This window comes from Nuphar pumila, chromosome 2, assembly GCF_984573655.1.
Source record: "Nuphar pumila chromosome 2, dmNupPumi1.hap1.1, whole genome shotgun sequence".
In the NCBI taxonomy this organism is placed as follows: Eukaryota; Viridiplantae; Streptophyta; class Magnoliopsida; order Nymphaeales; family Nymphaeaceae; genus Nuphar; species Nuphar pumila.
In genome coordinates this window covers 35,172,293-35,196,704 of record NC_143250.1, presented here as the reverse complement: position 1 = coordinate 35,196,704, position 24,412 = coordinate 35,172,293, and the positions used below count along the sequence as shown (strand labels likewise).

The window sequence follows — 24,412 nt, the reverse complement described above, 5'->3', positions numbered from 1 at the left end:
TTTACTGGCGTTTTGCAAATCAATATCATTTTTGTTCAAAATAGTCCTTGACGACGGTAGAAGGGTCTTTTTACACATTTTTTCAAAATCAGGATATTTTTTGTTTTTGGCAAAATGGTCCTCAAGAAAGGTAGAACAGTCATTTTATACAGTTTTTTTTTTTTTAAGGCAAGCTCTAGACCGACCCCTTCGGCCCTACCAGTTAAACTACCAATAGGTTTTGAACCTGCAACGTCCCCACCCAAGGTGACGTGCACTAACTGCTCCTACAAAACAAGCCGTTGGTCATTTTATACAGGTTTTGCAATTTAGTTCCTACCTTATTCGGTAGGGCAAAACCGTTAATTTGGCTCAGAATCAAATTCCTCTGCCACATAGGGCGGCTGTTGTTCTGGTAGGGGTCCGGCAGACCCCAGCTTGCCTTAAAAAAAAAAGGGTGTAAATGGTTCGGACAGAGGTTGGATTTCAAATAATCGGATATTGGCTAAAATGGCTCGGGATAGTCAAAAGCTCATACCGTAACCAGAATCTGATATCCATCTAATTCGGATATTTTTCAAATTCGATAGCAATCAAAACCATGTCCGCATCCAATTATAATCAGATATCATTTTGGATTACTAAATTCGATCAAATGGAATCAAAATTGGCTAGATATTGAATAAAATCCGATCCATTGACCCATGTGAGATAGATGGTGTGGACTGATCCAAAATCGACTGTCATCCGACCCTTTTGGTGGCCTTCTGATCCAAAATTAATGACAATGAAAACCAGAATCTTCAACTCTTCTGCTCCCTTCCTGACCGCCATAATTTCCGTAAGGCCCCTATTGACGTTCAAAATAACCCTCTCGCAATCATAAAACCCCTCTCTTCACCTGAAAACGGGAAGAAAACTTGCTCCTTTCCTCTGAGCGATGGCTGCCGGAAGGAAACTAGGGTTTCTCCTTCTCTCTTCGTATCTGAGGAAGACCGATCCATCACACGGTCGAAACTCCGTTCGGAATCTATCCCTCGTTAGTGCTCACACGGCAAAATGGATGCAGGTTTCTCCTTTATTCTTCGATTATCCAATACACAGTTTTTTTCTGGCCATTTTTTTTTCTATTCTCGCATGATTTCGGAGTTTTTTTGAGCACCCATTTAGATTAATGTTGCTTTTTTGGAGGATTTCCGTTTCTTTATGCATCTGCGACGATTGCACCTTTCCATCTCTTTTTTCCGTAGTAACATGAGATTTGCCGAATATTGATGATTAGGAATTGTTATCTTCCTTTCTATGATAAATAATTGAGGGTTGGGTGATTGGTTCTCTGGGTTTGGCGAATTGGGGTGAAGTTTTTGCAATTTGAAGTTTTTATTGGTGGTTAATTGGTAGATGGTAGCTCTTGGAGTGAGGAGGAGCCTGCAAATATTTGGGTTTTCGGTGCTCGCCGCCTTGGCGAACAGCTGATCGTTCATTCTTGAATGGGTTTTGGTTAATGTGATGAGGGACGAACGGCTAAGGTCGATTCGATCAGATATTGTGGAGTTGCCAGAGAATTCTACTGCAGTTGACAATGAATGTTATGAATTGGGTTTTTATTAATGTGATAAGGTGTGATAAGCTAAGGTCGATTTGATTACTTGTGAGGGACTTTGCCTTAAAAATTCTAGTTCAATTGTCTGGATTTTGTGTACAGATATGAGAATGAATTGACATTAATTGATGGTTATACTCTTTCTCTGTGCGATATGAAATTGCCATTCAAACAATCTTTTTTAGGGTATTGTACCATGGGTAGCATGAGATGGTTTTGTTTCATCTTATTTTCAGTTTAAATTCGTGAAATGAGATGCTAAAATAGTGTCAGGAACCTGTTGCGACAATGCATGATCAAGGACTGGGTTTTCTGTTTTAAGTATATGTAAAATATCCGGGGTTCTATATCACCAGAGGGCAGTTATAGGAAGATGGATTCATGTGATTTTCATGGAATACACCGTAAAACGGTGCAAGGGAATACACCTATGAAGTAAAAATGAAACATCCTGCAAAAAGTTGGGGTTCCTTTTGAAGTGAATGCACCTTGCGTCCAGTTAGAGGCAAGATGTAGCACCCTTTTTCTGCTCTCTCTCCTTATATGTGGGAGGGAGCGGGGGGGAGGAAGAAAATTGAGGACAAATTTTACTACTGGTTGAAGCTCACAGCCATTACATTGCCAATAATGGATTAGAAAGTCTTGACTCTTGTTTCTATTATCATGAGCATAAATATTGAATCTACACTTTCATCAGCTTGGTTTACTTAGTTTTGTTTTCTTTTTTTATAGCTTTTTATGTCCAACCATGATCCTTAGTGTTCTTGAGCTGGTGAGGATGATATAGGGAATGAAGATGTTCATGGCTGTCTGATAAAGGTCACTGCGAGCTGCTTCTGCACCTTTTGGGCTTATTTAATGCGACTTTGAAGAATTGGTGCAATGAGCTAGTGATGTTCTCCTTTGATATTTGTCAGTGTACAAGATTGGTGCATAAAAAACATTAGATATAAATGATGTACAAAGTGATGAAATTTGTAATACCATACATTATTTCCATATGATACGCAAACTAGTTAGGTTTAGGAGTGAAATGTAGGCATTCTTAAAACAGAACCGAAATGTAAAAGCAATAATACATACCGGTAGACTCCATGGATGAAACAAGCATTGGCGCAGGTGCACGGCATTCTTCTCAGCCTATCGACGCTCACGATGAGCCTAGGCCGTCAAGTCGATGGTGAGCAGGACCCTGAACCCAAATGAGAGAAAGACGACACCCTTGGTTGAACTCATCAAACAACTATGCCTCTTTATAGACTTTTGAGAGAAGCCTGTAGTGTGAGGTTATACAATCAATGGTTACCCTGCATGGGAAGTTGTAATAACTACCCTATAACTCCCATGAGTCATGCTATCCCATGATGTACTCATGTCAAACCGGGTCACATCAGGTTGGATACAATCCATATTCCATCATTCTCCTACTTAACCCTTTGACATGAAAAAATACTTCATCAAGGTTTTACTATTATCTCGATTTAATTTTCATGTAGGTTCACATGCTATCCTTTATCACAAGAATAAATCATGAGTCATGGAGATGAACACCTCTTTATGAAATGTCATATTTCCATGCACTATAATATAATTTATTTTTAGTGTTTTAGCATGTTAAAATTATTTTTATAAATAGGTTAGTCTCTAATCCATTATATTGGTCCTTTAACATTGTTATTCTACTATTTTCTTTACCCAAATGAAAGATTCTTTATGCAAAATCACCAATATAAATCCATAGAGAATAAATTTAGCTTCATAAATGTACTTACATATAACTATAATGTATTGTCATACATCATAAGGAATCAAACAGACCCATTCCCTTTACATGTTAGGAATATAATCCCGATGCTAGCTCTTTATGATGCAATGCTACGGTGGACTCGGTACACGCCGATCCACGATCCAGGACCCAAACAGATCCAAATGCACGCGAAAGCTTATACGATGTAGAGTCTGAACAAAACTCTGTAAAACCGATTTTCGGGACCTGTGCACTTTGTATCAATAGAGGCGGTCCAAATAAAAGTTGTGCGCGATTCTCACAGCTTTTCAACGAATCCAGAAACACTAGATTCGAAGCAAGAATGTCCGATCCACGGACTCGACACCGGGACTGCTAAACGAGTCCAACACAGATTATCGATTTTCAGGGGCAAACTGTTTAAAGCAATTTTTGACCCTTCAAACGTTGGAGTTTGCGAAAACTCACAACTGACGAAATGAAGGTCAGATCCAGACCTTTTCAGAACACTAAAGATCACAATTTTTCAATGTTTCTACAATCCTCTACGAATTTTTGAATATCCAGAATGATATAAAAAATATTGTTGTAGGAAATAACATAAGTATTCGATGACAACAGAAATTGATATTTTCGGAATACAAAAACAATAATCCAATAAAATCACCAAACATGAAAGATGTGGGTTTTGATCTTAGCTTTTCACAGAATAAAAAATTTCTAATTTTTTTGCAGGGGATCTTCAGTTAACGGCAAAATACCGAACACTACTAGGAGTGTTCTGAACCAAATAAATAACAGTGGGTTACTGTAAGTCCGAGACTTTGACAGTAGTTTTCAGGGCCTCAAACAATCGAATCATGAAATAGTCTCAACTACAAAGTTGGAGACAATTGTCTTAGCTTTCCGGGAAGCTAAAGAACGCGAAAATCAATTCAGGAACGTGTCCGACACGACTGTTTTATCAAAGACTTCTCTGTTATCACGGAACAGTGATTTGGCCTTTGTGAAAACATCCGAGTTTATGCATACATGTCAATAACCCGAGAAAAAAATTAATTTCAAATAGACAATCGATGACGTAAAAGACCTTTAATATGCATTCACCAAACAACAACGATCTAGTTACAACTTAGCAACAATATGTAACGAAAACCACAAGATACAAATGATAATAGTAACGAAGGGAAAAGAACGAAGAACCAATGACGATATCCAGCTTGAAGCGGATAATGGCCGTCATTGGGAAGCAACCGATGCAGTAGGGATAGATGAGCAACCACCACGAACAAACTCAGAACAACCACCACGAATAGAACCTCTTAACAAGAGCACCTTTCAGGCAAAAAAGAAGTTCGGTTTTTCTTTCACACTAAGATAACTTTCTTTTTAGCACCAACCACACCAAAACTTGATTTTTCCTCACTCTAGCACCAGCCACACCACCAATTTCGAAAATAAAGAAGACCCCTAACCCCTTTTGTCTACCTCCCTAGTTAAGGGCTTAGGTTGCTTGAGAAGAGGCACAATAAAGAGACCTTGGGCCTTCCCAAGCTTTGCACAAAAAACGAGTGTGCAAGCCTAGAATTTGTCAAATGCTAATAACTCCACCAACAGTCCATTTTTGACTTTGGGTTGGTCAACATGAATTCAAATGAGCTCCAAGATGGTCCACACTAAAGTGGCGTCACCTAGGACCCTCCTCATGAAGACGGATCAAGATCCGGATCCAAATAGGTTGCGAATTGGATCCTGCACCAACACCAAGAGAGAAGCGAATTTGCAAAAAAATAAAAACTACGCTTGAACCCCATACACCCTCTAGTACCACAAAAAGATCATACAAGGTACCAGAACTATCCGGATACGACTCCTAAAAAAAATAATTTTTTTTACATAAAATAACTATTGCTAAAACAAAGTCCAAAATACGATTCCTCAACGGAATCAAGACAATAAAAGGAGCACGACGAACATCGGCTAACTGAGAGATCCACAAGGACCAGGGATGTCCTGCAAGCGTGTGGATCACTTTGGGTAGCGATGATCGGAACAGGTCTGGATATTTGAATTTGGATTCAAATTCACTTCTGTCTTTGGATGCTCTGCATCATTTCCCCCTGGGTCGAAAGACTTCGTCCTCGGAACCTGTATCTGCTCAAGCGTCACTCCATAATCCCTGCACAAGTTCAAAATATAATCAGCGTAGACACTGTTCAAGGCAAATAGAAGTGAAGTAAACATGGCAAGAGATTCAATATTGGAATGACAAAAATATTTGATGCAATGCAATGCAATATGCTCTATAAAATGTAATTCAGACAAATACAAAGCAGAACAATGAAATTGAATCTCAAAAGCATCTAAGACATTATATTTAATGACCTTACCTTGCACCAACGCTAAATTTGGGTAAAAAACAAATATCAATTGACTATATAGCATGTGATTCAAAATTGCAAATTTTGCGCTATTGGTTTGAAAATCACATGATGAGTCACAAGCAACATAAAGTAACAACATACCAAATGTACTATCAGGATTTATCAAATTGACAAAATCAACATTAACCATTAAACCCTGGTGGTCATAAACAAGATTTGGGGTTTTTATGCCAACTAGACCTATTGCGTCATGACTAAATTGAGACTCTAAATTCAATTCCGCAGAAGGAGTTTCAACATCTAAGCGCTCATTGACACACATGTCTTGTTGATTCTTATCAATAAAATCCACCTTTTTGACCGTTGACTCGACAATGGATATACTAATGAGACTTGTCGGAACAATGTCGACAATCATGTCAGACGCAACGCGGGGGTAAACTGTAACATCCATCGGTTCACCATGAGAGTTTTAAAAAATGTTGGGTTCATTGATAAGGATGTCCATGAACTCATTGTTAAATTATGTAAATAATCATGTAATGTAATATATATATATTTTATATATATAAGGTAATACATATACATATATTAATATATATGTATATGTATCTACCTATTATATATATAAAATATATATTTCTATTTGTTTAGCCGTAGGGGTAGTTTAGTCTTTTCCACTGTTTTACACACATTCATAAATTTATTTTATTTTATTTTTTCTTTTCATTTTTCATTTTTTCTTTTTTAAAGTACCAAAAGGTACCTTGGGGGGCCCACTCAAATAGACGTTGGGCCCCTCCAACGTCTATGAGTGGAGCCCCTCCAAGGCTCCCTTTGTGTTGTTATAAATAGGGGCTCTCCCCTTTGTATTTCTTCATGGCTTTGAGTCAAAGCCCAAGTGCTCAATAAAGTGATTCCATTATTTTTATGCCTTTGTGCATTTGTGAGTTTTTGTGAGTTGTGCTTTTGTGCACAAGTGTTCTAAAGTGTTCTTATTGTGCATTTGTGCCGGGTTTATTATCAAGAATATTAAGGTCTTGATCTTAGTATCTTGTTTGGAGATACTTTTACATGGTATTAGAGCCTCGTTGAAGAAGGAGGATCGTGCATCTCTTCACTTGTGAAGTGCCTCGAAAAATGTGCCCTCAAGTTAGTGAAGTTTTGAAGTGAACCATCTCCTTCGGGCAATATTTTAGAAGCATCTTTTGTCAAGAAAGGTTTGAAAATCCTTTAAGGTACGCATTATTTTCTATTTTCTTCCCTCTCTAATGGGTGAAAAAGACTCTCACTTCTCCCTTGGTTTTAAACTTAGTGGTTCGAACTACCATGTTTGGGTCGGCAATATGGAAGCCCATATCAAAGGGAAAGGTCTTTGGGGTTACGTTCAAGGTTCCATATCGGAACCCGAACCCAAACTTACTATCATAGAGAAAGGGGATATTAAGATTCTTGAAGGTGAAGATAGACAAAAAGCCCTAGAAGAGTATTCCAAAAGGCATGATGAGTGGAAGATGAAGAACTTCAAAATCTTGTCTTGGATTTTTTCATCCGTTGAAACCAAGATCAATGCCAACATCATTAAGTTTAAAAGGGCCTCTGAAGCTTGGTTGTACCTTGAGAAAATGTATACTTCAAGGGACTTATCTCACAAATATTACCTCCAAAAGAAGGCTTTGACCCTTCAACAAAACGATTTGTGTATTCAGGAATATTTTGCCGACCTATCATCTATTTGGGACGAGCTTGCTATGCTCGAACCAAAATGGAGCGGAGAAGCTATTGAGTTAAGACACAAACAACTAGAGGAAGATCGATTCTTCAACTTTCTAAATGGTCTTAGACCCGAATTTGAGCAAATTCGGTCCTCTCTTCTATCCGCCTTCACATCTCCCTCTATTGAAGATGTTATCACCCAACTAAGTGGTGAGGAAACCCGTATGGGGATTAGTAAAAATAATCCTAGCATCCTTGCTACACCTTCTCAAAATGATTATGAAGCGGTTAATGCTGTGTCAAGACCCGTAAATAATTTGAAGACCTACAAACCTCCCCATTTCAAAAATCAAGGACAAGGAGGAAATGATCGATATGGCAAGAGAGACTATAGCAAATTAACTTGCCATTTTTGTAAAGAACCGGGACATATCAAACCCATTTGTCCCAAATGGAAGAAATTTCTTGCCGCGACTTTGGCATCCCAACCAGAGGAACGACCTTCTTCATCAAATGAGCCTCTTTCGCTTCAACAAATTGTGGATGCTCTTCAACCTCTTCTCAAAGGAGGCATTTCTGGAGCCGCTATGTCATCCTCCTCTTCTCTCGGTAAGACATTTTGGCTCCTAGATTCCGGTGCTTTATTTCATATGACTCCAAGTCCTTGTTTTCTTTCTGATTTTTCTAAAAATTTTCTTCCATCTTTTGTCTCAACGGCGGATGAAACACCTCTTGAAATTAAAGGAATGAGCAATTTTGAAAAACAAGACTTCTTTATTCCAAAAATTCGTCTTATACCAAAACTAAACTTAAATTTACTTTCCGTTTCTCAACTCTCGGACTATGGTTGCGATATAAAATTCTTTTCTGATAAATGTTGGATACAGGATCGCCAGTCTGGGAAGTTGATTGGGGAAGGCTCTAGGAGAGGAGACCTCTACTATGTTGATTTTCTCAAAATTCCCAAGAATCAATTTTGTAATGTTGTTCAAAACAAAGATATTCATGTATGGCATAAGAGATTGGGTCATCCCAACATTGTTAAAATCTCTTATTTGCTTTTTATTAAGCATTTTTGTAATGAAAATTTTCTTTGTAATGAATGTATTCTTGGGAAAATGAAAAGTCTTCCTTTTTCTCAAAGATCCATGTTTACAACAAAATCTTTTGAAATTGTTCACTCCGATGTATGGGGTCCGACTCCGGTGATATCTAAGGGAGGTTTCTCATACTATGTTATCTTTGTGGACGATTTCACTAGATTTAGTTGGATATACTTTCTTAAACATAAATATGAAGTTTTCTCAACTTTTAAAACATTTCATATGATGATTTTAAATCAATTCAATGAAAATTTAAAAATTCTTAAACCGATTCGGTTGGCGAATATCTTTCCAATGAATTCAAAAGTTATCTTGAAAATCATGGTATTCTCCATCAAAAGTCTTGTCCTAAAAGTCCACAACAAAATGGGTTGGATGAACGAAAACATAGGCATATTATTGAAACAACACGAACTTTGCTCATTTCACAAAATATTCCTAAAAAACTTTGGGCTGAGGCAGCCCTTACATCTATCTATCTCATAAATAGACTTCCATCTAAAAACTTGAACAAGATTTCCCCATTTTAAAAATTATATGAAAAAGAACCTGATTATAGCAGGTTAAGGGTTTTTGGATGTAAATGTTTTGTCCTTACTGATAAAAATGACAAACTCTCCCCTAAGGCCATTCCTTGCGCCTTTCTTAGTTATTCTGAAACTCAAAAAAGCTTTCGTTGTTATGATATTAAAAGTGATAAACTATATGTTTCCAGAAATGTAAGCTTCTTGGAAAATAATAGTGATTTCGAAAAACTTGAATCTAATGACGTGAATATAGACTATTCCTTTCTGTTTGATTTGTTGACTGAAGATGATGATATTAGTGATGATGAGTCAAATCAAAATGACTTAAGTAATAATGAAACCAATTCTGAGCCCTCAACGCTTCATCAACATATCAATGAAGAACCGCATAGAGATCCCATAACCTACTCTCATAGAGATAGGAATACTTTTAGAAGTGCCCTCGAAAGATATGATAATGGTAGTGGGATGTTAGAAAGTGACTTTGAATACTTTAGGTTCGATAATGAACCCATACACATGCACATTAAGTGCGAATATACCCACTCAAGGGAACAACACAAGCACATCATGTGCTAATACATAAACCCATAAAAGGGGTAAATATGACATAAAGTCATAAGTTGAATATTATTGAAGAAAAAGGAAGAAGAGGGTAAAAACCCTATACAATGGAGCATAAGCTCCTCCAAGGAGTGAAGAATACAAAGGGGGCAAGCCACTATTTATAAGCACAAAAGGGACCACCTTGGGGGCTCCCAAAAGAGACGTTGGAGAGCCCCCTACGTCTCTATTGGGAGGCCCCCAATGTGAAATGAAAAATAAAAAATAAAAAAACATAAAATTAAAGGAAATATTACAATGCATATTCCAATTGGAATATGCGTAAAATGACAAATTACAAGAATACCCTTGAGGGTATTTTAGGAAGATAATATATATATATATATATATATATATATATAAATAGAGATACGTATACATATATATATATGTATACGTATCTTTATATATATATAAATATATACATGTACATTTAAGGATTATATTTCAACATATATGTGTACGAGTACAGATATTTTAACACCCCCCTCAATCTTTGCGGGGAAACGAAAAGATTGAAAAAAGGGCAAGACTCAAAGAGGCTTTGGCAAGGATGCAATTGAATCTTGAAAATGCCTTCCTCCAATTGTCTTCAAATAATGAACACATTTCTCGATCCATCAAAGGTATTTCTCTTTGTCCTATCTCCAAGATCCTGTGGAATAATAACAAAGAACAAGTAAAAAATATCTTTGCACTTTTCTCAAAAGGAACATTCCTAACAAGGTGCAAAATTTATGCATAATAGGATAATTAGTTTAGCATGAAAAGAAAATTTAGAAAACCAAAGTTTCAAAAATCAAATATCATGTTAAAGAGTGAGCGGAAACGAATTGCAAGAATGCATAATGCATTCATAAGGTCAAACATTGGATAAACACAACCCCATAATGGGGAATAACAAAAAAGGTCCACTAAGGGACACCACAATAAGCCTACGAAGAGGCATAAGCTATACATGTTTTATTGAATGAGGGCCTTAAAATGCCATAATGAGCATATGCAAATACTATCATGAAATAAATTAACACTTAAAGAAAATTATTAATGAACATGCTCCAAACATACTTTAGTCAAAATGAACACGGATGCAAATGTTTCAAAAGCATGATGAATATGAACTTCAAGGGGCTTTATAATTTTAACACGCATAGATCAACAATAGAGTTTTTCACATCTTTAGGGCGAAGATCTATGTCAAACAGAATGTCATATATAAGAAGCATTAAAGCATCCACCCAAGATTCAAGAATGAATATCATTTGAGACAAAAGACTCATTTTGCATATCAAATACAAAAGATGCCGAAAAACTGTAAGCACTTCATATATAGATTAAATGCTAAAATATCAATTTGATTTAAAAACATATCATGGATATGATTCACTTGTATCTAAAAACACAAGTTATGAATGAAATTTAACAATTTTCAATAGTAGTTCATCCACTACAAGCAACTACCTCATTAGTCCTCCAAAAACTTTTAAATCAAGTGTATAAGCTACTAGATCAAGAATATAAATAAAATGCGAACAAGAGAATACACGCCAACATGGAACAAAAACATCTCTTGTCTACGTAAAAAATACACTCAAAACCAAGTATGTTCAACTAATAGAACAAGAGTAACAAGCCAACCATGGGCAAAAACACAATACATCTATTGTCTACATAAGATGACACTTGAAATGCGTGAAATAAGCCAACCATGGGCATACATCTCAGCGACTAGAACAAGGACACAAACACCAACATGGACTAAAATCACATACCATGGTGTGAATCAACGTGCCTTGTCTACATAAAATAACTGTAACGACCCCAACTCCTCCTTTTTTTAAAAACGCAATTTTTTTTTTTATATATAGAAACCTTCCCAAGGATCTGGGGTCCTCACAGTTCCACTTTCCATTGGATATCCCATCACCACAAAGTACTGACAATCATCATCAATGAGTAGTAACACCAACCATTTATTTATGAACCGAAGTAAATTGTTATTACCATTCTTTATACAACCAAAGAGTACAAGAACTGAAGAGAACAATGGAGTCAAAAACAAAAATAAAATCCCTCTGCCACTGCCGAACTATCCACTCCAAAATGTGAACCTCGTCCATCCATAGTGAACAGCTCATCCCTCACTGCTCTCCATTTCCTGTAAAACCAACGAAGTAGAAGGGTCAGAACAAAATTCTGAGCACTACTATTTCAAGGAAATTAGGTGAGACAAAGATCATGAGTAAGATTTCATATGTTGGTTTGAGTGAGTGCAGATACAACCAACATGCAACATCCGATCATGCATAAGTGTAACAGATTTTTCATACTCACGGCTAAAGGACAGTAAGACAGTAACACATAGCAATAATAAAAATTTCAACATGCTTTTAAGAAATGAATTGCATACATTTACCATATCATGAACTAGAGCTCATTTCAATTGATGCATGACTTAGTGCAAAGAAGAAAATGCATGGCTTCCTTATTATCTTATATTTAAGTTTGAGTTTTCTTTCCATATGCATGACCTTTTTTAATGCATACAACTTTAGGTTTCTCTTTGAAATTTCCATCGCCTGTGGATACACCAAACGGGTAAACACCCCGAGGTCAAGTAGGTTCCCAGGGTAAATTAGCACACAAATTGGTATTTTATTACTGGGTTCCAACCTAGCCCTCGACCGAGTCACCCTCGGAACATTAGACCTCCCCATCTAATGTCGGGGACACAAGAGACACCCCACGCCCACAAGTGCCACTTCCTTTGGTACCAAACAAATTCACAGCTGTGACCAACACCACCACTCCCGGGTAAAGTGGCGGGTTCTCCCTAAAACCGTGGCCAGGAGAAAGAACCTTCATATCGGGTTCTGGGGACCAAAATTCACGCACACGGAGTTTTTGTATCCTCACAGCCTCCCCAGGACTGGAAACTCTAAGATCTCCATTCTCCAGATGGAAGACCTCAGATCAAAAGTTACACTGTTCTTTATTATGTGTTTATTTAATTCAGTTGTAAATTTTGCAACACCCTATGCAAAAGTGAAGTGTAAAGCTCGCATACACCCCTGCGAGAACTTATATTGGACTCCCGCCCACGAATACCATGTGAACAGTGTAGTAGTATGCCACCATCTTACGTTGTGTAAGTGATGCAGCCAATGTGCAAACAAAACAAACTTTCTTAATAAAGTGCACAAATTACCACACCATATGCATGTACTATCCATGTACAAGTGTCTCTATGACACCCCCTACCTCTTATGCATTCATCCATCGATCATAAATTCATGACAACAATCCATGCATGATATCACATTTTAAAACCCACATTGATCCATATATGCACATGAGGCATTAAACAATACATACTTCCATGTAACATACCACATATTTCAACAAGCATTCATGATTAACACAAACAACAGAATACTAACCAAGCTCACATTTAACTATCATGAAATGAAATGCTATCATTCATCCATCCATCAGCAATTGTGTAAATCCCAGCACCTACTATGAGAAGTAGTTAGGCTTGCCACACTCGTTCTTTTGTCCTACTGTCTAAGTGGTCCACCCTACTTAGACTGCTGGCTGGAATTGGGTCATCCAGCCCATCCCTGATCATGTTACTGCACACACCATCTTAAAACGAAAGAAAAGAAACAAACAGGCTATTCCCCTACGGCTGGTGGTCTTTATAACAGAGAAAACACACCATTAGCAGCCGATTATGGAGAAACAGTAATAGCATCTAGAAGAAATGCTAATAATGTCAGTCATTGGTACCCAGACATCTGTTGACAGGGGGATCCCCTGCAAATCCTTATAACATTAAAATGAACATCTTAAAGTGCATTATGTAAATGTTTTAGATTTAAAACATGCAGAATGTATACTTAAAATATTTCAGAAACATAGGCTTAAGAGTGTCACTATAAATCCCCAACTATCACCATTGCTCTCATGAACTGCAAATGAAATTTAAGAGTTATTTCGATACAACTCATAACTGGTTGAGTCCAACCCTCAATACCTTAACACAACTCAGAAAAATCATAGACTTCAGCAGACCCATGATAAAAATGACACTTCACAGCCCTTAAATTATGGTGAACCGAGCTGCTGATATGAGACTCCCTCATACATACACAAAATTTAACCCACTGTTGCAACTTAGTATAAAGCCCATGATCAAGACTATTGTAATCAAATGAAAACTGTAAAAAGATACTACGCAAAATGTAACTTAACATTCATGGTTTTAGTTCTATCAACACCCCTGTACAGGAGAAATCAGATTTTCTTTACGGGAATCGTGTTTACCCCAAAATCGACAGACGAAACCCTAGATTAGGCAAATCAGGTGCTTCCACACTGATTCCCTAAATTACTACACACCAAACCCAAAATCGGTGTAGAGCACGTATGTAAAGTCAGGGATTTACATTGACAAGTTAAACCCTCATTGCTGTCCGAGTTAGGACTTCCCCTATAATCCCTCACATGGAAGATCCGAAACCCCAAATTCACCGATTTGGGGTTTTAGGTTTAGGGCTAATGAAAACCCCAAATCCTACCCTCAAACCCTCATACAAGATCGAACCCACGTTCGATCCCTCACCCATTTCCAAGAATAGCCGTACCTTTTTACGGTGATTTCCGGCGGCTGGTGGCTTCCGTCGTGAAGAGGTGCAGGCCGATGGTGTTTCCCCCCTACAGCCGTGAAGGGAAATCCTCGCAAGAGCCTTGACGGGTGCGGAAGGTCGAAGCTCCTGCCGTGAAGGGCTCCTTCCTTTACTGTGTGCGCACCGGTCGTGAGAGGGAGGGAGGTCGAGTGGGAGAAACAAAACCTGAATCTGGGGACTTCCCCTCCTTTTTAATGCCGAGCTCCCCCCCTTTCCACCTCCTTCCGAGAAAAGAGGGGTTGGTTACGTTCTGCGTAACCCCCCTTTCACCCTCTCGACTTCTTGAAATGTAAGAATCGTGCTTGAGGCACGATTCTTGATTTTTGTTTCATAAGGCTCGCACTCGGGTCCGGGTCCAAACCCTGCGACCCGCAACACCCGATCCAAGATATACTTGGATCCGGGTCTTTCTGTGCTAACGGATCCTCAGTTGGATCCTTGCGGGTCCAACTGTGGATCCGACCCTAATACCTGAGTATTTTCCTAATTAGATTTATTATAAAAATCCGAATTTTACACCCATTTATTGATTCCTTTATGGGTCCGGATATCGGGTCCTAGACCCAAATCGACTAAATATGCCCTAATTCTTCCGGATATTACATCCTACCCCCCTTAAAAGAATTTCGTCCACGAAATTAGAACATACCGAATAAGTGTGGATAATGTTGGCGCATGTCCGCCTCAGGTTCCCACGTGCATTCATCCAACCCATGATGCTGTCAGAGCACCTTTACAAAAGGGATTGTCCTACTGCGTAACACTTTTTCCTGGCGTTCCACCACCGCTATCGGCTTTTCATCTGTAGTTAAATCGGGTTGTACCTCGATTGCCTCATAACGAATTACGTGCGAGGGGTCTGATACATACTTTCTCAACATAGAGACATGGAACACATCGTGAATCTGCGAAAACTGAGGAGGAAGTGCTATACGGTAAGCAGTTTCTCCGACCTGACCAAGAACTTCGAAAGGTCCTACGTATCTAGGACTCAATTTTCCTTTCTTACCAAACCGAAAAATACTTTTCGTAGGTGAGATCTGAACAAAAACGAGGTCGCCAACCTCAAAATTGAGCTCGCGCCGCCGCCGATCGGCGTAGCTCTTTTGCCTACTCTGAGCCGCGACCAACTTTTGCCGTACTAAGCGCACCTGATCCGTATAATGCTGAATGATTTCGGAAGACTCCCCCGCTCTAATCCCAACTTCATCCCAACACACTAGAGACCTACATGGTCGACCATATAAAGCTTCATAGGGCGCCATCCCAATACTTGCATGGTAGCTATTGTTGTATGAAAACTCCGCAAGTTTCACGTGCTTATCCCAATCTCCTGCCCAGTCCAGGGCACACGCTCTCAACATATCCTCGAGAGTTTGGATTGTACGTTTTGATTGCCCGTCCGTCTGCGGATGGAAAGCTGTACTGAACTTCAAGGTAGTACCAAGAGCCTTCTGCAGTTGCCGCCAAAATCGAGATGTGAACCTTGGATCTCGATCTGACACTATAGAACGAGGCACACCATGGAGCCTAACAATCTCCTCTACGTAGAGGTCGGCCAAGCTCTCCAGACTCTGGCTGATCCTAATCGGAAGAAAATGCGCACTCTTAGTCAAACGATCCACAATTACCCAAATGGCGTCATGCTGACGTCGAGTCTTAGGAAATCCTACGATAAAGTCCATTGAAATATCATTCCACTTCCATTCTGGAATCTCTAGTGGCTGCAGAAGTCCACCAGGTCTTTGGTGCTCGATCTTCACCTGCTGACAAGTGAGGCATCGGGACACAAATTCCGCTACATCCCCCTTCATTCCATTCCACCAGTACGTGCTCTGAAGATCCTTAAACATCTTGGTGGAGCCAGGGTGAACAGAGAACCTAGACCTATGAGCTTCACTTAATAACTCTTCTCGCAAAGCCTTCGGGACCCACCATCTATTCCCAAACATGATGGTTCCATCCTCTGTTCTGCGAAATTGTGCTTCTGGTTTCTTTGCACTCTCACATAACTTCTCAAAGTCTGGATCTTCTGACTGAAGTTCTTCGATCCGTTCCAATATTTCCGGTCGTACCTGCATCCCCGAGCAAAGGATACGTCCAGAGTTATCCACAAAAGGTTGCCATCTGACAAACTCCTCGACCAGATCCCAACTACGTTCTATACAGATTGCCGCTGTGACTGATGCCTTTCTGCTGAGCGCGTCCGCTACCACATTCGCTTTACCCGGATGGTAAGCGATGGAAAAGTCATAATCCTTCAAGAACTCCAACCACCTCCGCTGCCTCAAATTCAAATCCCTTTGAGTGAAAATATATTTGAGGCTCTTGTGATCGGACATAACCTCAAACTGTTCCCCATAGAGGTAGTGGCGCCAAATCTTCAACGCGAAAACCATTGTCGCCAACTCCAAGTCATGCGTGGGATAATTCTTCTCATGCACCTTCAGCTGTCGGGAAGCATATGCTATAACCCTTCCGTGTTGCATAAGAACACATCCTAACCCAGTCCCTGACGCATTGCTGTATACCACCAAACCACCTGTACCGGAAGGCAATGACAACACTGGTGCCGTGGTCAACCGTTTCTTTAATTCTCGAAAACTATCTTCGCATCGAGGGGACCATTCAAACTTTACCCCTTTCTGCAACAACCTAGTCATTGGTGCTGCAATACGAGAAAAGTCTTGGATAAATCGACGGTAATACCCCGCCAGTCCCAAGAAACTTCTTATATCAGTCACAGTCTTTGGTTGTTCCCAAGACAACACAGCTTCTACTTTGGATGGATCAACCTCAACACCCTTTTCTGATATTACGTGACCGATGAACATTACTTTATCAATCCAAAACTTGCACTTTGAGAAGTTAGCGTAAAGCTTATGTTCCCTCAGCGTCTGCAGTACAATACTCAGATGCTCTCTATGATCTTCCACGCTCTCCGAGTAGATTAAGATGTCGTCAATGAACACGATGACAAAAGAATCCAGCCATAATCTAAAAACACGATTCATTAGATCCATAAACGCCGCAGGAGCATTAGTGAGTCCAAAAGACATCACCAAGAACTCATAATGCCCATATCTGGACCGGAAAGCTGTTTTTGGAATATCCTCAGTTGATGATATCCCGACCGAAGGTCAATTTTTGAGAATACTTTTGCCTTTCTCAATTGATCAAACAAATCGTCAATTCTCGGCAGGGGATACTTATTCTTTATGATCACTTGATTTAACATGCGATAGTCAATACAAAGCCGCATAGAACCATCCTTCTTCTTAACAAAAAGGACCGGGGCTCCCCAAGGAGACACACTTGGTCTAATAAATCCTTTGTCCAGAAGTTCCTGCAATTGTTTCTTTAATTCTCCCAATTCCGCGGGTGCCATACGATACGGAGCGCGAGAGACTAGTGCCGTGCCAGGCACTAGCTCAATTGAGAACTCAACTTCCCGCTGCGGGGGAAGCCCCGGTAAGTCCTCAGGAAAAACGTCTGAAAACTCGCAGACAACATCTAACTGATCTAAAGGTATCGCCTGATTATCTTGAGCGGATACACTAGCCAAGAACACCATGCAACCTTGCTTGTAATACTTGGATACCTTCAAGGCGGAGACAATCTTTACTCCACTGGTCGGTCTCTGCGGAAGGAAAAACAACATAGACAATTCGGGGCGCTCCAAGATCACTTTCTTGCCCCGACACTGGAGAGTCGCGTTATGTTTTGATAACCAATCCATACCTTGGATAACGTCATAAAAGGTCATATCCAAAATAACCAAATCAGCGGACAATTCATGGCCCTCGATCACGACGCATATCGCGGGAAAATACTTCCCGCAGGAAGAAGACACACCCATTGGTGACATCACATCTAAAACTTTTTCGAGGCTAGAAGGAACTAAATTGAGTGATTTTGCAAATGCAGAAGAAATAAAACTGTGGGTTGCACCCGAATCAAACATCACACGTGCAAGATGATCAACAACTAGGAATATACCTTCGATTAGGTCAGGCTGATCGCCCTGAGGGGCTGCTGTAGCAGCGTAGACTCGCCCATTGGTTCTACGTGGACCTTGTTGTTGTTGCTGTTGGGGCCTCTGTTGTTGTTGTTGACCTGCGGCTGCTGGCTTGTTTGGGCAGAAGGGAGCGATGTGCCCCGGTTGCTGGCACTGAAAACAAACCCATTTGAACAATGGACAAAAGCCTGGTTGATTGCTCTTGCCGCACTTACGACACACGGGCGAGACCCTCCCCTGCTGCCTCTGGTGCTGGGGTCGTCCCTGCTGTCCCCCACCATGGGTCCGCTGTTTCTTGCCACCATGCACCTTACCCCCAGTTGGTGGATTCTTCCTTGTTCCACCAGAAGAACCTTCTCCGTTGCCGCCTCCTTTCTTAAACGTAGCTCGTGACTTCTCCCAATCTTTGGTTAGGACAGTGGCTGACTCGATAGCATCGGCCAACGTAGGAGGCCGGCTAGTCAGAACGCGAGTCCTCAACCCATCTTTCAGTCCGTGCACATATTTGGCCGCCCTTGCCTTCTCGCTCTTAAAGAGGTTCGGACAATACTTCTCGAGATTCCGGAACCGGGTAGTGTACTCCACCAGACTCATGGTTCCCTGAGTGAGATCAAGGAACTCTCTTTGCATCTGTTCCTCAGCATAAGGAGGAAAGTATGCATCCATAAACTCATCCCTAAACAATTCCCAGGGAATCCCGTCCTGGCCGGCGAACTTTACCCTTCGTAGGGTATCCCACCATTTCTTGGCATCTCCCTGCAGACGGTACGTGCCAAATGGAGTCTTTCTGTCCTCGGGAACAGGTAGGACGTCGAACGCTCGTTCCATTTCTTCGACCCAGCTCTCGGCGGCTTCTGGGTCCGACTTTCCTAAAAAAGTTGGCGGGTCCAACTTCAGGAACCTTTCGAACGAGACACCACCCACATGAGTACCAATGTCAACCGGATGGTCACGCGCCGCCGCCTGAGCCGCCTGTGCTGCCTGAGCAGCCTGCACTGCCTGAGCAGCTTGCGCCGCCTGCATGGCCTGTGCAGCCTGCAAAGCCTGAGCAATCTGATTTGCCTGAGCCGTCATAGTCTCGGTCAGGGTGTGAATGACTTCCATCATAAAGTCTCTCTGCTCCTGCCAGTTTGCGGGAGCAGCAGTAGATAACGAAGCACCTCTCCAGGTATAATGTGACATCTACAACACCCACATTATTAACATGATTAGCCTCATAGTGGTCCTACCCTCTCGGGTTTAATCACGAACAAGAACGTTCGTAAAAACATATTAAACTTTTAATTCCATACTAATCAAACACATCGAACTATGAATGCAATCAATCATATATAGTTCATATACTTTTAAATAACAACATTAAATAACTTTACCAGTGAGGATGACTGCTCTGGAGGACGGGTCACAACCAGTGGATGTTCCGGGCAGGGCTCTCTTACCAAAATAAAGATCTCTACTACTTAGAGATGATAAAATTTTCAATCTTTTGTGGTGGCTCTGATACCAAACCTGTTACGACCCCAACTCCTCCCTTTTTAAAAACGCATTTTTTTTTTATATACAGAAACCTTCCCAAGGATCTGGGGTCCTCACAGTTCCACTTTCCATTGGATATCCCATCACCACAAAGTACTGACAATCATCATCAATGAGTAGTAACACCAACCATTTATTTATGAACCGAAGTAAATTGTTATTACCATTCTTTATACAACCAAAGAGTACAAGAACTGAAGAGAACAATGGAGTCAAAAACAAAAATAAAATCCCTCTGCCACTGCCGAACTATCCACTTCAAAATGTGAACCTCGTCCCTCCATAGTGAACAACTTATCTCTCACTGCTCTCCATTTCCTGTAAAACCAACGAAGTAGAAGGGTCAGAACAAAATTCCGAGCATTACTATTTCAAGGAAATTAGGTGAGACAAAGATCATGAGTAAGATTTCATATGTTGGTTTGAGTGAGTGCAGATACAACCAACATGCAACATCCGATCATGCATAAGTGTAACAGATTTTTCATACTCGGCTAAAGGACAGTAAGACAGTAACACATAGCAATAATAAAACATTTCAACATGCTTTTAAGAAATGAATTGCATACATTTACCATATCATGAACTAGAGCTCATTTCAATTGATGCATGACTTAGTGCAAAGAAGAAAATGCATGGCTTCCTTATTATCTTATATTTAAGTTTGAGTTTTCTTTCCATATGCATGACCTTTTTTAATGCATACAACTTTAGGTTTCTCTTTGAAATTTTCATCACCCGCGGATACACCAAACGGGTAAAACCCCCGAGGTCAAGTAGGTTCCTAGGGTAAATTACCACACAAATTGGTATTTTATTACTGGGTTCCAACCTAGCCCTCGATCGAGTCACCATCGGAACATTAGACCTCCCCTTCTAATGTCGGGGACACAAGGGACACCCCACGCCCTCAAGTGCCACTTCCTTTGGTACCAAACAAATTCACAGCTATGACCAACACCACCACTCCCGGGTAAAGTGGCGGGTTCTCCCTAAAACCGTGGCCAGGAGAAAGAACCTCCATATCGGGTTCTGGGGACCAAAATTCACGCACACGGAGTTTTTGTATCCTCACAGCCTCCCCAGGACTGGAAACTCTAAGATCTCCATTCTCTAGATGGAAGACCTCAGATCAAAAGTTACACTGTTCTTTATTATGTGTTTATTTAATTCAGTTCTAAATTTTGCAACACCCTGTGCAAAAGTGAAGTGTAAAGCTCGCATACACCCCTGCGAGAACTCATATGGGACTCCCGTCCACGAATACCATGTGAACAGTGTAGTAGTATGCCACCATCTTACGTTGTGTAAGTGATGCAGCCAATGTGGAAACAAAACAAACTTTCTTAATAAAGTGCACAAATTACCACACCATATGCATGTACTATCCATGTACAAGTGTCTCTATGACACCCCCTACCTCTTATGCATTCATCCATCGATCATAAATTCATGACAACAATCCATGCATGATATCACATTTTAAAACCCACATTGATCCATATATGCACATGAGGCATTAAACAATACATACTTCCATGTAACATACCACATATTTCAACAAGCATTCATGATTAACACAAACAGCAGTATACTAACCAAGCTCACATTTAACTATCATGAAATGAAATGCTATCATTCATCCATCCATCAACAATTGTGTAAATCCCAGCACCTACTATGAGAAGTAGTTAGGCTTGCCACACTCGTTCTTTCGTCCTACTGTCTAAGTGGTCCACCCTACTTAGACTGCTGGCTGGAATTGGGTCATCCAGCCCATCCCTGATCATGTTACTGCACACACCATCTTAAAACGAAAGAAAAGAAACAAACAGGCTATTCCCCTACGGCTGGTGGTCTTTATAACAGAGAAAACACACCATTAGCAGCCGATTATGGAGAAACAGTAATAGCATCTAGAAGAAATGCTAATAATGTCAGTCATTGGTACCCAGACATCTGTTGACAGGGGGATCCCCTGCAAATCCTTATAACATTAAAATGAACATCTTAAAGTGCATTATGTAAATGTTTTAGATTTAAAACATGCAGAATGTATACTTAAAATATTTCAGAAACATAGGCTTAAGAGTGTCACTATAAATCCCCAACTATCACCATTGCTCTCATGAACTGCAAATGAAATTTAAGAGTTATTTCGATACAACTCATAACTGGTTGAGTCCAACCCTTAATACCTTAACACAACTCAGAAAAATCATAGACTTCAGCAGACCCATGATAAAAATGACACTTCACAGCCCTTAAATTATGGTGAACCGAGCTGCTGATATGAGACTCCCTCATACATACACAAAATTTAACCCACTGTTGCAACTTAGTATAAAGCCCATGATCAAGACTATTGTAATCAAATGAAAGCTGTAAAAAGATACTACGCATAAAGTAACTTAACATTCATGGTTTTAGTTCTATCAACACCCCTGTACAGGAAAAATCAGATTTTCTTTACGAGAATCGTGTTTACCCCAAAATCGACAGACGAAACCCTAGATTAGGCAAATCAGGTGCTTCCACACTGATTCCCTAAATTACTACACACCAAACCCAAAATCGGTGTAGAACACGTATGTAAAGTCAGGGATTTACATTGACAAGTTAAACCCTCATTGCTGTCCGAGTTAGGACTTCCCCTATAATCCCTCACATGGAAGATTCGAAACCCCAAATTCACCGATTTGGGGTTTTAGGTTTAGGGCTAATGAAAACCCCAAATCCTACCCTCAAACCCTCATACAAGATCGAACCCACGTTCGATCCCTCACCCATTTCCAAGAATAGCCGTACCTTTTTACGGTGATTTCCAGCGGCTGGTGGCTTCCGTCGTGAAGAGGTGCAGGCCGATGGTGTTTCCCCCCTACAGCCGTGAAGGGAAATCCTCGCAAGAGCCTTGACGGGTGCGGAAGGTCGAAGCTCCTGCCGTGAAGGGCTCCTTCCTTTACTGTGTGCGCACCGGTCGTGAGAGGGAGGGAGGTCGAGTGGGAGAAACAAAACCTGAATGTGGGGACTTCCCTTCCTTTTTAATGCCGAGCTCCCCCCGTTTCCACCTCCTTCCGAGAAAAGAGGGGTTGGTTACGTTCTGCGTAACCCCCCTTTCACCCTCTCGACTTCTTGCAATGCAAGAATCGTGCTTGAGGCACGATTCTTGATTTTTGTTTCATAAGGCTCGCACTCGGGTCCGGGTCCAAACCCTGCGACCCACAACACCCGATCCAACATATACTTGGATCCGGGTCTTTCTGTGCTAACGGATCCTCAGTTGGATCCTTGCGGGTCCAACTGTGGATCCGACCCTAATACCTGAGTATTTTCCTAATTAGATTTATTATAAAAATCCGAATTTTACACCCATTTATTGATTCCTTTATGGGTCCGGATATCGGGTCCTAGACCCAAATCGACTAAATATGCCCTAATTCTTCCGGATATTACATCCTACCCCCCTTAAAAGAATTTCGTCCACGAAATTAGAACATACCGAATAAGTGTGGATAATGTTGGCGCATGTCCGCCTCAGGTTCCCACGTGCATTCATCCAACCCATGATGCTGCCAGAGCACCTTTACAAAAGGGATTGTCCTACTGCGTAACACTTTTTCCTGGCGTTCCACCACCGCTATCGGCTTTTCATCTGTAGTTAAATCGGGTTGTACCTCGATTGCCTCATAACGAATTACGTGCGAGGGGTCTGGTACATACTTTCTCAACATAGAGACATGGAACACATCGTGAATCTGCGAAAACTGAGGAGGAAGTGCTATACGGTAAGCAGTTTCTCCGACCTGACCAAGAACTTCGAAAGGTCCTACGTATCTAGGACTCAATTTTCCTTTCTTACCAAACCGAAAAATACTTTTCGTAGGTGAGATCCGAACAAAAACGTGGTCGACAACCTCAAAATTGAGCTAGCGCCGCCGCCGATCGGCGTAGCTCTTTTGCCTACTCTGAGCCGCGACCAAATTTTGCCGTACTAAGCGCACCTGATCTGTATAATGCTGAATGATTTCGGAAGACTCCCTCGCTCTAATCCCAACTTCATCCCAACACACTGGAGACCTACATGGTCGACCATATAAAGCTTCATAGGGCGCCATCCCAATACTAGCATGGTAGCTATTGTTGTATGAAAACTCCGCAAGTTTCACGTGCTTATCCCAATCTCCTGCCCAGTCCAGGGCACACGCTCTCAACATATCCTCGAGAGTTTGGATTGTACGTTCTGATTGCCCGTCCGTCTGCGGATGGAAAGCTGTACTGAACTTCAAGGTAGTACCAAGAGCCTTCTGCAGTTGCCGCCAAAATCGAGATGTGAACCTTGGATCTCGATCTGACACTATAGAACGAGGCACACCATGGAGCCTAACAATCTCCTCTACGTAGAGGTCGGCCAAGCTCTCCAGACTCTGGCTGATCCTAATCGGAAGAAAATGCGCACTCTTAGTCAAACGATCCACAATTACCCAAATGGCGTCATGCTGACGTCG

The 24,412-nt window shown here is 40.8% G+C and overlaps 1 protein-coding gene across 1 annotated transcript in view; it reads left to right on the top strand.

The window, feature by feature from the left end:
* The first annotated feature begins 808 nt into the window (after positions 1–808).
* Positions 809–24,412, top strand: part of LOC149845233 (NADH dehydrogenase [ubiquinone] iron-sulfur protein 6, mitochondrial-like) — an 83,266-nt gene continuing 59,662 nt past the window's right edge. Inside the window, exon 1 of the mRNA XM_089997517.1 lies at positions 809–1,048. Within this exon, the coding sequence (XP_089853643.1) occupies positions 920–1,048 (129 nt within the window). The 5' untranslated portion in view covers positions 809–919. The remainder of the gene's footprint in view (positions 1,049–24,412) is intronic.